At 35.2% G+C, this 18532-nt stretch overlaps 1 protein-coding gene across 1 annotated transcript; it reads right to left on the minus strand.

Annotated features, from left to right (window-relative positions):
- Positions 1-8451: 8451 nt before the first annotated feature.
- LOC116016844 (phosphomannomutase/phosphoglucomutase) lies at positions 8452-14207 on the minus strand. Its single transcript, XM_031257281.1, has 7 exons — positions 13535-14207; positions 12695-12958; positions 10929-11445; positions 9877-10076; positions 9621-9733; positions 9087-9227; positions 8452-8735 (listed from the first exon to the last, which is right to left on the minus strand). The coding sequence occupies exons 1-7, from the start codon at positions 14081-14083 to the stop codon at positions 8654-8656; spliced, it is 1866 nt and encodes a 621-aa protein (XP_031113141.1). The 5' UTR covers positions 14084-14207; the 3' UTR covers positions 8452-8653.
- Positions 14208-18532: the final 4325 nt, after the last annotated feature.

Genomic DNA, 18532 nt, shown 5'->3' on the forward strand with positions numbered 1-18532 from the left:
TATCTATCTATCTATATATATATATATATATATATATATATATATATATGTATATGTATATGTGCAACACTACGTAAATATAGTCGTGCAACACTGCATACTTATATATTATGACTATGGAAATATATATTTGCATACGTAGCATGGAAACTATAGTCACCAGCAGGGCATGCACTATAGTCCACCAGCAAGTCTTTACCAGCAGAACACCAACAAAGTTACGGTTTGCCCGCAGAGTTTCTTTTTATCTCTGCTTCTACTATTTATTGGCGTCTACTATTAATACTAGTATATCAGATTAAACTTTGACTGTGTCAATAGCTCATGTTTTTTTTTTTTAGTACTATTGACTCTGTTACAATGTAGTATCTGTTCATAACTACTTTCTCAACCTACTGAAGCACAAAGAGTCAATAGCTCATGTTATTCACCTCTACTAACATTTATCGGAGGACCAACAGACCTTAAATAACATACACCAACAAACTTTAATAACATGCATCAGCGGACTTTAAATAAAATGCATTAGTAGACGTTAAAATTTCTTCTTCTAATTAACCAGAAGATCTTTTTCAATCAAAATCAAATAAAACTCTCTAAATTAAACTTAAAATAATATTTAACTTCAGAATTCTCAAAATATTATTATTTAAATTTAATAACATGTTTGAAATTTGAGGGCATTTCATTATGGAGGTTAATTCAAATATAATGTATTTTTTGTTTTGAGTAATGAGACTGTCTTCGAAATTTTTATACGTGAGATCGGACGGGTCAATAAATTAAAGAAATGCAATACTACTCAGGAATAAAATGTTCGTTAATTTTAAGGGGGTGTAATACTTTTGAGGAGAAATGTAATACTTTTAAATCAAAAATATAAAATTATCACATTTTTCTTCAAAAGTACTATATACACATTCCTTATAAGTAGAAATATTTATTTCCTGATTAGTATTACACTTTTCAGTATAAATATTTCATTTTTATCTTGATCCGACCCGTCTCACAACAACAATTCTCGAGACAGTTTTGCACAAATTTTTGTCTTTTGTGATATGATAAGAACCATATTATTTGGAGAGAGTGAGAATATTAAAAATTAAGTGTAGGTGACTGGTGCGCATTTTGGAATTTATAAAATAATTGTGCTCTGGGTAATAATAATTGATGAGTAAGGATGAATTAAATTATATTTATTGAGGCTCACCTACATTAATTTTATCTAATAAGAAATACATACTAACTCAATGTTACACGAAATATATCTATATTTTATAAAATTCTTTATATCATTGGCAGTATTTAATTTGCTGTATAGAAACGTCCAACATTTAATGTCAAAATCATCAATTTTGATAGAATTGAGATGTTGTTGACAATATTTAATTTGCTGGACGGATATAGGTCCAACATGTACTATCAAAATCATCAAATTTTATAGAATTCAGGTATGATTGACAATATTTAATTTGCTGGACAGAAATATCCAACATTAACTATCAAAATATCAACTTTTATAGAATACAGATATTATTACTTATCGTTGCGAATTTGGATGTATCCTCGTGCATGAACTATTGCTTGTATCATTCGGATTGCAGGGATATAGTAAAGTAAAAGACAAGACTAGATACACAGAGAATCATCAAACTTTTATTAAGAATTAATTTCATCAATGGTCCTCCGACTATGTTGATTTTCTAAAATTAGTCCCCGACTTTTAATTTGGACAATTTAGGTCGCTTGACTTTCAAATTATTTCCAATGTTGGTTATTTCGTCAAATTTTGGTTAAGTTGAGGTCAAATGAATGGGTAAAATTGTCCGTTCACTTATATAGTGTATTGTTACTCGTATTTCTCCTGTCCTATACGCTATTTATATGAATATAATCTCAGTCGAAGAGACTTCGATTGAGATTATATATGGCTTCGATTGAGACTTCGGTTGAGATTATATTCATATATACAACGTATAGGACAAAAGAAATACGAGTAATAATACACTAAACAGGTGAACGGACAATTTTATCCCTTCATTTGACCTCAACTTAACCAAAATTTGACGAAAGGACCAACATTGGAAAGAATTTGAAAATTAAGGGACCTAAATTGTCCAAATTAAAAGTCGGGGACTAATTTTAGAAAATCAACATAGTCGGAGGACCATTGCTGGAATTAACTCTTTTATTAATCACCCTTTAGTATAATATATACAAGATATACAGAGTACTAGTATAACTACAATACTTTCCTTTGGACATTACTATATCATACTCATGTCTCGTTAAAAACTTCACTAGAAAATCGAGTGGGAAAAAATCTATTTGAGGAAAAAAGTACATGAAAAATGTATCCATTCATGTGTTGTACTAGTTACCTCGTTAAAAAACCTTAATTAAAAAAATAACATAAAAACTCAATCTAAGGAAAAGGAGTACAGCTTTGGTCTTCAAGATCCAATCTTCACGATTGATTCAAGTGAATGTCACTCCCCCTTAAGATAACAAACTTCAAGGCCTACACATCTAATATAATAAAAGCATTTCTTAAAAGTAAGTGTAGGAAAGAAATTTGGTGGAATCTCCTAGTTTTTCACTAGAGCGAACATTATGTATAATAATCTCGTGACTCTTCTAGAGTTCACGCGGCTTGAATTTTAACACTATATATGTTTTGTCAAATACTCCTAAACACACCCATTTATCATTTGTGCAACATAAGCTTTATTGTCCTCATTTAGAACATTTTGGGTGATTCATTGCATAACCAGTACAATTTAGGATTTGGCATCATGGGGATCAAATAGAATAACTAGTACCCAAGTAACCCATCAAAAATCATATCTTGGTTTCTCACATAAATGTCAAATCTTTGTATCTCGAAGATATTGGAGGATATGTTAAGCCCTTTTCTAATATTTCATTGTAGGAGGAACGCTAAATGTTGCTAGCAATTTCATCGCATATACAATTTTAAGCCTGATGCGATTATATGACTTATGGTCCCAAAGTTGTGCTCCAACGAAAATAAAGTAATGGACTTTCGGTTTTAAGGTCTCGTCATTATCCTCTTTGAGTCTAAATGGTTCCTTATCTACTTTAGGAGACTAGACAACTGTTAGGCTGATAAGTAAATGATACGCATCAATATAAAACATCTTCAAGATGTATCTCAGCGTAGGCTAACTGGTGTTTAGCATTCCTTCAAGGAGATACTCGATCTGCAGGGAGAGACAATACTTAGTTTTCCAAGTTTTTCGTTTAACTCCGTCTTTAGGCATGAGCTAATATCTTCAAGCTCTATATGTGATTCAATATTAGGTTTGCATAGACTGAGATAATAAATAGACAAATCACTAGTACACAGAGGGCTTTTAATGTCGGCTAAATAGACCATTTAAAGTCGGCTAAAATGCAACGTTGATTTGGCAGATGTTATAAGGTTAACATACGACGTCGATTAAAAATTAACCGACGTCGAAAGGTATTTTTATTTATTTTTAAATAACCTACAACATCGGCTATTTGCAAATAGCCGACGTTGTAGGTTATATTAAAAAAATAAATAAAACTCTACAACGTCGGCTGTTTGCAAATAGCTGACGTTGTAGACTATTTTAAAAAATAAAAAATACCCCAACGTCGGCTATTGGAAATAGCCGACGTTGTAAGGTATTTTTTTAAAAATATATATATTATATACAACGTCAGTTATTACTAATAATCGACGTTGTATCTATTTTTTTAAAAAAAAATATTTCATTTATTTTTCAATTTACACCCAAAACCTGCTCAAATATATATAGCTATCACAATCACATCCAAAACCTGTACAATTTGTATTTATAATATCAAATAATATCAAAATTAATAAAAGCAATAAATCTCACAATTGATACTAATTAATAATACAATTTCAATCTAAAATTATCAATATCAATTAATAAAAACAATAAATCTTCTCCAAAACTTAGTACTAAAAGCAATAAAAGCAACAAATCTCACATTAGTACTTGACGTACTAAATTACTAATGCAATGTATATATTAAACCATTATATTCATCAATGAACCACTTGGCCCATGTGTCTCTAACTTCATTAATCTCTTGTTGATTGTAGCTCAATGTACCAACTCTCTCCACTATCTATAATGTTGAAAAGTAATAAATAATTAGTAAGCTAAGATAGTATTTTTAAAATTTGAATGACAAATGTATTTTATTAAATTACTTGCCTTATCCATTCCTTCGTATGCTTCTTTGGAAAGAATTTCAAACATGTACTTCATCACATAATACCTGTATTTGGTACTTCCAACTTGTTTAGCACACTATATATATTTGAATTAAAATACAATTAAGAATTTATTTAATAAAATATAATACAATATATGTAGGTTTACAAATGTATAAAATACTTACCAAACAATTAATCCATGTTGGTTGACGATTTGTTTTCTTTCCTTGTGAATATAATGTTGATTTCACACACCTATAAATATAAGAGATAAGTATACATAAACACTTTATGGCACCGTAGTACTTTATGTATAATAGCTATTAATTAGTTATAAGTTTACCGACGTTTCAACTATGTCTTTAATGTCCTCACGTGGTTCGCCTCCAATGGAATCAAACCAATAGATTTTATATAATTGTGGACAAATTGCCATTAACATTATCCAATGTCCACTACAAACAAATAATGTATTGGTTGTAAGTAAATATAATATATAATAGAAGTACATTACATTTAAGTTATTTTATTTGAAGCAATTAAAACTTACTTTAAAACATATGGGGCTAAATAACATTTTTTCTATCCATATTGCATGGTGACATTTATATACCCTATTCGTTCTTCTCTAGTTATCAATTTTGGTTGAATGCAATATGGATCTAAGAAGCCATACGTGGTCTTTGATGCCAAACGAAATTCGTTATAAAGACCCCTATTAAAAAAATACATCCAATCATATATATTACTAATATAATAGTTCTAATAAATTAAATAAAAAAATACTATGAACAAATAATAGCAAAGAACTTATTACCTTATAAAGAACTACAAGAAATATCCAACGTTTCCATATTCAAAAAACCCATGATCTCCAAGCTCTCAAGATGTAACTTATATTCAATATCGCACACAATTCCACGAGACATATCAATTAAAAGATTTTGTTTTAGATTCCAAACAACTTTATATGCCTTTTGACATAAAGGACTAAAAGAAGTCGGATCAACTATAGTCAATCAAGAGAAGATTGTTGCACAGCGGATTCATAAGTCAATTTGGACATTCTTTTTAACTGTTTAATATAAGTAACAATTACTATTTTAAAAAGTAAATTAAATACTTTTTAAGCTCCAAAACTTTTAAGAATGCATACTTCATCAGCTCTACATAACTCTACCAGCTTCTTTGACCAAATAACAAAGTGATGCATTGCAGCACCTACTAAAATCATCATAATATAATAACTAAAACTAATTTAAACATAGACCACAGTGTGACTAATCACCGGATGCAAAAGAGAAAGCCAAAAACATGATTGAATATCTTCACCGACAAACCGTCAAGATCGGAAGAGCAGTTTCCATAATTGATGCTTTTGGAAACCAGAGTATAAGAAGTCAGAATTTCCTTAGAAGGAATATGGTAAGTGATCTATGTCTACATGGTAACCCTATAGGGTTACTTGTCATCCAAGATTCGAAGACTCATTATATATTTGAAGAAGTTTGCAGCCTTGAGACTTTACACATGAAAGATTATTTTCGGAGGTTTCTTTTTCCATGAGCATTTAAGAGTTTATTCTTCAGATCATTATTTTATCAATACCATCATGATTTGTACTAAGCTGCTTTATTGAGAAGACAAGTTTTTTTTTTTTTTTTTTGTGTTGAATTAAGGACCGAACTGCATACAACTATTGTGTAGTGGTGAGTAAGTTAATGGGTCGGACAGTGACAGTGTGGATCTCCAAACAAGGGACTCTTTGGACTGATGGTTGCTTGGATCTCCACCTTAACAATCCTCTATATGCATCATCGAATTGGGTTGCTACCTTGTGAGGTATAGCATACATTGGGTTCAGATTGCGATTTCTTTACGATCTGTATGATTGACTGGTTGACATAGTGGATTGGACTTACTGATTGTTGTCCCCCAGACGTAGGTACTATTGTATCAAACTGGGTAAACAATACCGTGTGTCTTTTGTTTCTATTTGCTTTAATTCCACACTAAGTCTTATCTTTGATTCACTTACTGATCAAACAGTCGTATACTAAATCAGTGATAAGACAGATACTAAAACAGAACTATACTGAAATATACCCTTGACATATTTTATATCACGAATACAAAAATTTCACTTGGTATCATAGCTTTTAAGTCTACATAATGACTTGATCTGAAAGGGAGTCATATTTCTGTACTTTCGTGTGTTTTTTAAATCTTCTAGCACACAAACTACTGTGTGGGCCATTTGTGATAGATGAAGAGCAACAAGAAACCTCTGGAGATGGATGGTACCAACTATTCATTCTGAAAGGTCAGGATGCAAATTTATCTTCAGGCTCAAGGGATTAGAGTTTGGCGTGATGTGGTCATGGGATGGGCACGCCTACTAATTGTGGACCAGGCATTACTATTGTTGTTAAACTAGAAGCATAATGGTCAGAGGTTGAGATTGCTTTGTCAAACTACAACAACAAGGCTCTAAACTCCATTGTTGAATCACTACATGAATCAGTGTTTACCCTAGTTACTGGAATTGATGAGGCCAAGACAGTTTGGGAAGTTCTTGAAACCAGATTTGAAGGGAGTGATGATGTTAAACAGTCCAAGCTACGGATACTTTTAGAATTTGAATGACTGAAAATGGGTGAAGGGGAGACAGTCACAAATTTCCATAGTTGTGTTCAAGATTCATGAATCGTGCCTCTTTCATGGGTGAACCTTTCACTCAGTCTAGGGTTGTGAATAAAGTTCTTAGTTCCTTGCCCAAAAGATTTCGAATGAATGTCACTGCTATTCAAGAGAATACTAAATGGGAAAACAAGACTGTTAGAGAACTTATGGAAAGTTTACGTACTTATGAACTACAAGTACTGGCTGAGAACAACCCTGGTGCATCATAGAAGGGTAAGTCAATTGCTTTCACTACTGATGCAGACACTCACTTAGACACTGAAGGTTTAGATGACAAAACCCTTACTATACTTACAAAGAATTTCAAAAAGATTCTAAAAGGGTTTGGTCGACGTGGACAAGGACAGACTGGAAGAAATTCGAAATTTTCATGAGGTGTTGGCACAACATCTAACACAACTGTTCCAAAGTCAGGTCAATCATCAAGATCTTGTCAGCTGAAAAACACCTCATTCAACACGAGAAAGAACTCTGACAAAGAGATATGATGCAGGGAATATAAAGGATATGGACACATTCAATATTAATGTGCTACGTATCTAAAGCAAAGGAGGTCCATGAAAGCCTCGGAATGGGATGGTGATGAGGAAGAAGATGAAGATTAGAATAATGAAGAAGTTACTGGTAACTTTGTGGCATTCTTTGTTACAAGGACTGATTCTCCCGAGAGTGAAGAAGATGACTACAAGGGTCCTCAATCACAATTTGCACCCATCCGATTAAGTCCGTCACCGAGGAGTCTCCATTGGTTAATTGTCTACAGCTGTCCAAGGAGATGCAAAGACCGAGCGTGCGAGAAAGACGTAAAGGACTGCTCGGCGGAGGTCCATACTGCCCGTGACGTGCAACACCCAACGGTGAGGTGCATAACCTCTGCCGAGAAAAATGAAATCAACATGCTCATTACCGCTTGGTCGTGCCAAACCCAAAGACTATAGGCAGGATTAGGCTGGGCAGTAGCATCGTCGCCATCGGCGGTGGTGATGAAAGCAGACGGACAAGGGTTTGTCCCATCAACAAAACCCATTAGATCGTGACCTCAGACCTTAGTTCTCCAGAATAATAAATTATTGTTGGTCAATTTATACTGATAAAGTGGTGAGCGGTGTAGAGGGAATTTACAGCCGTAGAAACCGAGGAAGTAATAGCAACATCTGAGATGGTCCATTCACATGAATTAACAGATCTGTCAGCCATGAGAAACCTGAACCCTTTTTTCTCAGCTGAACCCTTTCCTAGGTGGCGGTTTCTTTTTTTTTTTTTTTTTATCTAGGACTGAGATTCTATCTCACTTCTCAGTTTTTTTCTCATCGGAACCCTTTCCTATATATATATATGTATGTATGTATGTATGTATACACGAATCATGACAATAGAATTACATTGTTTTTCCATTTTTTAAGCAGAGGTATACATGAAGCGTGGGAATTGATCGAAGGCCACAAGAGCCCAACAAAAGATTAGCATGCACATCCCGCAGCAAGAAAGCTAAAGAAATAAACGCAGTATAAGAAAGAAGGCCTAGATCATGGGAAGCTAAGCCATATATCAGATCAGAACTCAGAAGCCATATCATATCGCTCTTCCATTTATTTGTTGTTAATTATATACCAAATAATGTATGTTCAAGTTTAGACTATACAATTGAATGGTAGCAAATTGATGACTTTGTACGGCGCACCCTTACCTATAATCTTCTGTTACAGTGTCTCAGTTAAGATTTCCATTTCGAGCAAACTCGTCAATTTGACTGATGTCAAGAAATTTTGCCAATTCCGCAGCAACTAGGAACCTAATTACGAACAATTAAGGAAAACAAATCAAATAAATCATGCAAGAACCTCATTTGGCAATAATGTGCTATTTTTTTTAGTTTTATTTTTCACAGGCTAATTTCATTATAGTATTGTAATTCTACTACAGTCTCATTCGACGATCATGGTCCAAACAGCGATGTGTAGACCATGGTCCACTCTATAATAACTGCATTTGACTTTGTCTACGGACCGTGATTTACCTCATCCCACATGCTCTGTCGAGCCGGGATGTGAGGGGCCCATAGAGTTGGAGATTCAACCTTTTGGGAGAATGAATTGAACAACTAACGTTCAGTACAAGATGTTAGGTAAGTGGGAAAACATACTTGTCTCTTAGATCTCTTGCCATGGATTGGCAGCCTCCAGGTATGTTTGATTGAAGATTAACAGCAATATTTGGATTGTGGATGCTTTGCCGAAGATGTACCCACCCATGTTCTCCATTTTCTTCATTTGAAACTTTAGCCCTGTATGTGTTCAAATAACCAAGAATTTTTTCAGAGCTAATTTAATACTGAAATTAGTAATATTAATTAATGGCCCGGTAAATGGCTGTTAGCTGATTGGGTTAAAAAGTATAATCAATTGATAATATTAGATGATTGTAGAAAAGTGTTTGGTAAATTAGCTGTTAGCTAATAGCTGTTTGGTATAATTTATTTTCTCAAAATGCTAATTGAAAAGATTGTTTTGAGTAGCCTTTTAAAATTTAGTATTTTGGAGTTACAAAAAATTTATTATCCAAATACTTAAATTAATTTTTTAACCAAGTCAAACAATTAATAATGGTCAAATAAGCCAAAATTAACTTATAGGCTAATTATTTACCAAACCGGCCAAAGTTTTAATTTAATTGGTACCTGTACATAAAAGCATCAATGGCAGCTGGATGATCATTGGTATCAACAAGACAGCCCTCACTCACCCAGCAGTCTCCACAAGAATCCAGTTCCCATCCTGGCAAATTTCCTTTCTGCAAGATCGAAATTAAATTAAATAAAGAAAAAAATTGTTTATTATATTTTTCTTTTTGTCAAATTAAAGATGGAAGAAATAATATAATATTAATGCATAATATATAGTAGCAATAAAATTTAATTTTTAATAAATATACACCTCAATGTAGTGTCTGAAGGATTCAATGGCTTCAGCAGCTTTGGCCTTTGCATGTCTAGGCTCAGAGAGGACATCCATTCTTAGTTCAGCAGACTCAAGTGGCTCTTCAAGATCCTTTATCAGACTGCCAATCCCTTCTTCCGACCCTTCAAGCTTCATTTTCACCATTTCTATGATGATCTTTACCACCATATATGCCCCTTATCATATGAAAAATAACAATATAATTTTTGGATTCTAAGAAATTAAGCATTAATATAATGTTGAATAATAATAATAATAATAATAAGGGGAAATGATCAAATAGGTCATTAAACTTACACGAAAAAGTAATTAAGTCACTAAAATTTAAAAAGATACAATTAGAAGTTTAAACTTGTCATTTTGGTGCATTTAAACATAATATCCAGTTATTCACCTAGAATAACCCGTCATTAGCGTTCTGTCAACAATTCTGGTGACTAGCTGACGGTCATTTTTTTAGCGACTCCAGCGAAAGCTACTAACGGTCATTTTTTTAATTAGGACAATTTAGCGGCAATCAATGGTGGTAAATTTACCAGTAACCAAAAATAATAATTATTTGACCCATTTTGACAAGTTTAGGTGTTTAATTGCACCTTTTTAAGGTTCATGTGCTTGCTCTTTCGTGTAAAATTCAACTACCTATTTGATCATTTTCCCTAATAATAATACTATTCACCTAATTAAAACATGTAAATTAAGTGTGTAAAAAAAAAAGAGTTAATACCATCTGGGTCTTCCGAGTAGAGTAATTTTGTCACTTGACTTTCAAATTATTACCATCCGTGGTCCAAGTTAATCACTCATGATCTTTCACCTAACAAATTTTAACCACTCATAGTCCTTTCAAGAGGATACGACTAATTAAATTTTGAAAATTGATGGACAATGAATGATTAACTTGAACAACGGATGGTAACAATTTAAAAGTCGAAGGACCTTGAATGATCAATTTGAAATTTTAAGATTAAATGTGACAAAATCACTATACTTGAAGGGCTTCGTATAAAAAATTGAAAGTAACTAACCATCATCAAGAAAGTAATTCTCTTTGAGAGCGCCATGGCCAGAGGTTTCCATCATTAGATGCGTCTCGACTCCATCCTGGTTAAGGTGCACCCCCTTGTCGATAACATTCCGATACCCAACCCGGTACAAACAATGCTGCCCTCCTCTCCCAGTTATAAACCTCGTAAGCCCCATGCTCGTACGCGCATCAGTAACCACTGTCGTACCAGGATGTTCCTTGAGAACAATAGCCGACATTAGCGCGATAAGGCGGTCGCCGTTGATGGGGTTGCCGGAGCTATCAACCACGCCGCTGCGGTCCACGTCGGTGTCGAAGACGATGCCGAGATCCGCGGCGTTGTGGAGGACGGCGGCGCGTGTCATTGCCATGGCGGTTTTGTCCTCCGGGTTGGGTATGTGGTTTGGGAACATTCCGTCTGGGTTGAGGTGGAGCGAGCCGAAGGTGTCGGCTCCTAACTTGTCTAAAACGTCCCATGTGAAGAACCCTCCTGACCCGTTTCCGGCGTTCACTATTATCTGACCATACCACAATTTTATTCAACTCCTTCACTTCCATGACGAAACAGATGATAGTATATAAAGTGATGATTACAATAAACATAAGTTCTTTGGATTTAAATATGTAATACCAATTATACCAACTGTCATGTGGTGTAATTGCATTCCGTTACCATTTCCAATGGTGGAGGTTTAGATTCATTGGGTTGAAAATGTTAATGAAAGTATTTATAGAACAAGGGTCAGACTTGTGTGAGACCGTCTCAATCCTTGTTCGTGAGACGGGTCGGGTCGGGTCAAAGCACCATACAAATGTCATACTTATATATATGCAAATGTCATACTTATATGCTCAAATATAACACTAATTAAGAATACAATTTTTGTTACTTATAAGAGAAAAAGTAATACATTTTTCATAATAAGTAATGTTGACAAGTGCCCCTTACTTATAAGGACAAATATAATACTTTTGAGGAAAAATGTAATACTTTTAAATCGAAATGTAAAAGTATTGTATTTTCCCTTAAAAGTATTACATTTACTCTTATAAGTAACAAAAATTTTATTCCTGATTAGTATTACATTTGAGCATATAATAATGACATTTGTGCATATAAGTGTTACATTTGCATCTTGACCCGACCCGACCCGACTCATGGTGAGACAGTCTCACACAAATTTTTGTCATAGAACAAATATTGCCTTGTAAAGAAGGGTAACACTTGTGTGAGACGGTCTCACGAGTCTCAATCTATGACCACGGAGGGGTCGAGTCTTTGTTTAATGAGTCAAATCTATGATTAATGGATAAGATCTTTAAATCATTAATCAAATCTATGATTGAGACCCGTGAGACCGTCTCACACAAGTTTTTTCAATTCCAACATTATATATGATTATACCAACATATTTTTTTTATTTACATTAAAATCTTACTATTATTCATTTTTATTATTATATTGTTTATATTTTATAAAAAGATTAGAGAACTAAACATAGTTTTTAGAACTCTTTGTGTGCCAAGAGTATTCGATTACTGAAGTGGGAAGATTAGGAAATGAGCTAAAACGTGAGCCGATAAAACAAGACAAACTAATATAGTTCCAATTGAAGTTTGTCCAAATTAGAAACTCCAAAGAAGAAAGGCCTCACCGTATTGTATGGCCAAAATTAAGGATAATACTAAGGAAGTTGAGATAAGATGGGTGTGGCTGTGCATGCATGCCCATGCAAATTAAACAAACATATAACGAATTGAACGAACCTGAAATCCTTGGAGAGGAGTATCGTAATGTGTAGGATGGTTTATTCTTTCCTTGATGATATCTCGGAGATGCTTCGCATATGCGCTCATAAAGTCCACCCTGGACGGCAGCGCTCGAAGCGCAGTCGACACTTTGCTCATCCTATTTGCGTATTTCCGAGCGGCTTTATCGCATATCGCTTCCACCTCCGTTGACGTTAAGCCCCCTTTCTTGGTGAAGAATTTTAAACCGTTCCGAGTATAGGGTAAGTGCGACGCCGTCATCTGCAACCATATTATATATATTGAACGCAAATATATATGTGTTTTAATTGGCTTAGTAACAATCTAAGCTAGGTTTGAAGTGCCCACTTAGACCTACTAGCTAATTCATCAAAATTGTAGAATTTTATGATACTTAAATGTCACGGACTCTTTCTCACTAATGTCTCGTGCAACCAATTTTAACTACTCGTTTTTTATTGCAATAGTTAAGTCAATTTCATCCGACCCTAATAAGTGATGCTAATTAAAGAATGAAATGACTTAAGACAAGATCTAACAAGAAATTAAAGCTTAAGAAAGAACTCGTAAGCTTTATTAGGAACTCGGATTATTTAAGTGAGTAACTCAAGATCTTACCAGAAAGCTTAAAAAAGAACTAGTAAGTTTTATTAAGAACTTGGATTGTTCCAATAATATAAGTTCTGAATAAAGCTGGCCAGTTCTTTCTTAAGATCTTTCCTTACTCACTCCTTTTATGTCATCCCTTTCTTTAATTAGTATTGCATGAAAAAAATAGCTAAGATTGCACAAGACATCGTTAGTAAGAACTAATCCGTGATATTAATTTACACTGACCATGATGGAAGCATCATATTGAAAAGGCGGAAGTACTGTACTCATGAAGCAAGCCGGTGTTGTTGCAAGTCCCATATCAAATACCAAGCACCCAGCCCGACCCAACCCAGCGAACACAGCTGCACTCAAAGATTTCCCTGAAACCCGAGGATCCATTCCCAGCGAAACCCTAACGCCTTCCACCACCGCCCCACCTCTTTCACTCTCTAACCCACTAATCACCCATTCACCAAAGCTCTCCGCTATTGCTTCAACGGCCGGCGGCGTTAGATCCACGCTCCGCCCTTTCTCCCCCTGCAGGGCAACCCCACGGACGTCCGACCCATTCTGCAGCCTTTTAATCTTCTCCATTTCTTCATCCACTCCAACTTCATTGTGCTTATTAGCAGTTAAAGACGACTCTACCCGCAACGAAAGCTTTATTTTTGGGAATGATTGAGGGGTTATCCCAAGGCTTCTGTGGAGTGGTTTGTGTACGGGGAATGAAGGAAAGTTAGGTTTTGAAGCAATGGGTTTTAAAGATTGTGGTGTTGTGGAAGTGGAAGCCATTGTAAACGATTTCTTCTGCAGATTTGGCACTCTCTATTGGGTTGCAGTATGTATGTAAAAGATTTTTGGAAGTGAGCAAGTAAGCTGGGAAGATAAGATTGTGTGATTAAGCCATAACCCTACATTTGTCAATCCATCCAAACCAAAATATCTGTGAGAACTTCCAAAATTTAGATATTTTTCTTGTTTTATGCAATAGATATCTTCTTGTTCTGGGAGAGCTAACATCATATCTCTCTTTCGGATACTTGGGTGGTATGGAACGATGGCATAGTAGGATTCTTTTGTTTGCCTTGTTTTTAGTTAAAATGATGGTCTCGAATGACATGATGTAGAAGAAGTTAGGAGTTGTAGTAGAAGTTTGGCCGATGTAAGGTTGCCTAATTAAGGGAAGTTGATTGTGTTCACTTCCAGCAAACCTATTGGTGTATATTACTCCCGCAAATTATATTGTGGACCATGGTCCACAATGCATGGTGGACCATGATCATAGCTGATACTGCAGTTGTGTTGAACGGATACTGCATTTGTGTTGAAAGGAAACTGCAGTTGCACGGAACAGAGGTCGTTCATCCGTTTAAGGCAACTGCAGTATCCGTTCAACACAACTGCAGTATCTTTTCAACACAACTGCAGTATCCGTTCAACACAATTGCAGTTTCAGATGGATGACACGGCCTCTGTTTCACGCAACTGCAGTTTCCTTTCAACACAACTGTAGTATCTTTTCAACACAACTGCAGTATCAGTTCAACACAACTATAGTATCAACTATGACCTATGGTCCACAATGCATCATGGACCATGGTCCACGGTATAATGATTGTATTACTCCCTCCATCCCATTTTATGTGTCTAGTTCCGTTAACAACACTTGATTGAAGTTATTTTTAACTCAAATTTTCATAATATTAAGTTTAATGTTAGTATACAAAATTTATACATTTAGAAAGTACATTGTACTAAAAGTACTATTAAACACAAAAAAATTAAATTTAAAAATGAGTAAAAAATACTAAAGAAAATAAACAAAGAAGAAAGAGTTAGTTTGACCAATGAATACTAAGTAGGACAGATAAAATGGGACAGGGGAGTAGTAAATAGTAAGGTCAAAACGGTAGATCAAATATACATGTTATAATATCTTTAGGTCGATGTTTTATCATCTGATCTCACAGTTTCATTAGTTCTAAGTCTCAAACCAACACATTTTCAAGTAAAACCGACGGAGAAATACAGAGCGAGAAATTTATGTCTCTTGATGATAAGAGTTGTTGTATGTACACATTCTCCAAGAACATTTGACTTTGAGACATCTTCTGACAAAGGGCAAACATGTTTTTTAGCCTTTGCAACAAAGTGGTTGTGTTGTGTTCAATTAGAGAAAATGACATTACTCAAAGGTCAATAGTGTGTAGCCGTAAAAGGAGGAAATGATAGACTTTTGGACACTTACTATTTCAGAAGGCCCTAACGAAAATATTTCAAATGTTCATTCCTCGAGGCCTTCAGTTCTATAAATAAAGCACCTCCTGAAGTGTAATATAGTTATGAAAACAAAGACAAGATACGATTAATAAGCACTGCTACAAGCTTACACAGATTATCAAAGCCTCTTAGCCATTCATGCTCAAAGCACTTCAAGAATCATTGTGATCCAATCTATATATTAGTCTTTAACTAACAACTCAATTCATCCTTCATCCTTTATCCTTTGTGCGTATAATATATCAAATTAAATCTCTTACTTTAAAGAACTAGAATCCACTTTGACCTAACCCAAATGCAAATTATACTGTAAAATGGTCACTTAAATTGTCAATTTTAAACCAAAATTTCAACTTCTTCTTTCACTCATCTTCGAATCCTCACCTAGTAGTCAAACGTTGTTGCAGTAGTTGCAATCTAGAGTTAGATGGAGAATCATTGTTTCTCCTCTGTAAATCTAACTCAATCTCTTCCATATGTTTCTTCATCTCCTTCATTTTTTTTCCTGTTTGACTTCCTCATTCATCTTCCTCATCCAATAAACTTGTTCTGATTTGGGCTACTTCTTGGTCATTAGAGGCAAGCTGTACAAGGTATTTCAGTAACATCTTGTTCATTTGCAGTAGTCTTTCCACCCCTGTAATTGTTTCTTTGGTTGCGCTGTTGTACCTTCCTCTGTAACCTCTACTACCTCTTCGTTGCATGCCATTGACAAGGAGTTTTTAGAATTTTCTCATTTTTGACAGCATTATTAAGATAATACATACACACACACACACACACACACACACACACACACACACACACACACACACACACACACACACACACACACACATATATATATATATATATATATATTGCTCATATGCGACCTGTAGCTCCCATGCGGTCATGTGGCTGCATTTGTGTCGTTGGATTGGAGTGATCTAACGGTGGTTGGGCTATATTAGTGTTTAGGAAATTTAATTTGCGTTTGTTAAGTGGAGGGCTTTGTGGTAATTGTAGTGCATGTATTACGTGCATGCATATAAGTTCATTTGTTTTGGTAATTCTCACCGTGGAGGAGATCGCGACGGGAGTAGTGATCGCAATTGTAAGATCACAGCTGGAGAAGATCGCGGTCGGAGAAGATCGAAATTGGAGTCTCTCTTCGTCGGCATAGGGCGTAGAACTATTGAGCCTGGTATGTTGCATTTTTTTTTTGTGTTAATTTTCACCAATCTTGATCTATATTTGGTTGTTTGATTTAGCTAGTTTGAATTTTTCGTTATTGTTGTGCGTTTTTTGGAATAATTGGTTTGGTTTGGAGGTTTGTTGCATGTGTTTATGTAGTAATGGCTGTTTTTCGGCGAGGATGTGATGATATTTTGCGGCGGTCTTAGATGTTGGTGGGTCATAACGTTGTTGTGCGTTGCGTAGGGGTATGGTGTAATTCATGTTTGAGTGTGGTGTATATTTAGTTGTTGTGTTTGGTAGCTATCGAATTTTATGCAATGTTTGGTGCATATACGTAGCGTTATTGGTGTGTTTTTACATAAACTGTGGTGTATTATATTGGTATGGACTGGAATCAATTTTATTTTCATTGTGTCATGTTTGCATGTTTTTAATTGGTGTGTAGGTATGAATTTGGACTCTACTAGTAGTGGTTGTGATGAAGGTTATTCCACAGACATTGGTGTAGATGGCAGTGCGTGTGATATGGAAATATCACCTGCGCTGACTAAGTATTGACGTCCAGTTTGTGCTGATAGTTTGAAGCCTCACATGGGGCAACAGTTTGATTTTTTGGATGGTACTTTTGGTTTTTATAAACAATATGCTGGCTCTGTCAGTTTTGACTGTAGGCAGAGCAAAACTCAGAAGGATAGGGACGATGTTGTTGTGTTGAAGCATGTTGTAGGTAGAGCAAAACTCAGAAGGATAGGGACGATGTTGTTGTGTTGAAACATGTTGTATGTAGTCGTGAGGGCTTTAAGCAGAGTTCTTCTAGTACTTCTTCTAGTACCCAAAGTACTGCTGTGAAGAGGGTTTGGTGTAAGGCTAAGGTGGTGTTTAAGCTCATACCTAATGGTTTCTATGTTGTGCATTTTTTGGAGGAACGCCACACTCATTCTATGTGTTCAACTATTGCTAAGCAATTTTTAAAGGTCAATCGTAATCTNGCTCCCATGCGGTCATGTGGCTGCATTTGTGTCGTTGGATTGGAGTGATCTAACGGTGGTTGGGCTATATTAGTGTTTAGGAAATTTAATTTGCGTTTGTTAAGTGGAGGGCTTTGTGGTAATTGTAGTGCATGTATTACGTGCATGCATATAAGTTCATTTGTTTTGGTAATTCTCACCGTGGAGGAGATCGCGACGGGAGTAGTGATCGCAATTGTAAGATCACAGCTGGAGAAGATCGCGGTCGGAGAAGATCGAAATTGGAGTCTCTCTTCGTCGGCATAGGGCGTAGAACTATTGAGCCTGGTATGTTGCATTTTTTTTTTGTGTTAATTTTCACCAATCTTGATCTATATTTGGTTGTTTGATTTAGCTAGTTTGAATTTTTCGTTATTGTTGTGCGTTTTTTGGAATAATTGGTTTGGTTTGGAGGTTTGTTGCATGTGTTTATGTAGTAATGGCTGTTTTTCGGCGAGGATGTGATGATATTTTGCGGCGGTCTTAGATGTTGGTGGGTCATAACGTTGTTGTGCGTTGCGTAGGGGTATGGTGTAATTCATGTTTGAGTGTGGTGTATATTTAGTTGTTGTGTTTGGTAGCTATCGAATTTTATGCAATGTTTGGTGCATATACGTAGCGTTATTGGTGTGTTTTTACATAAACTGTGGTGTATTATATTGGTATGGACTGGAATCAATTTTATTTTCATTGTGTCATGTTTGCATGTTTTTAATTGGTGTGTAGGTATGAATTTGGACTCTACTAGTAGTGGTTGTGATGAAGGTTATTCCAC

The sequence above is a fragment of the Ipomoea triloba genome, chromosome 4 (genome assembly GCF_003576645.1).
Source record: "Ipomoea triloba cultivar NCNSP0323 chromosome 4, ASM357664v1".
NCBI lineage: Eukaryota > Viridiplantae > Streptophyta > Magnoliopsida > Solanales > Convolvulaceae > Ipomoea > Ipomoea triloba.

Excerpts from the sequence above, each read along its gene's own strand:
- LOC116016844 (XM_031257281.1), bottom strand. The coding sequence starts at position 14,083 with ATGGCTTCCACTTCCACAACACCACAATCTTTAAAACCCATTGCTTCA. Across the intron at positions 11,446-12,694 it reads CTCCTCTCCAAGGATTTCAG|ATAATAGTGAACGCCGGAAA; the intron begins GTTCGTTCAATT and ends TGGTATGGTCAG. Across the intron at positions 10,077-10,928 it reads GAATTACTTTCTTGATGATG|GGGCATATATGGTGGTAAAG; the intron begins GTTAGTTACTTT and ends TCATATGATAAG.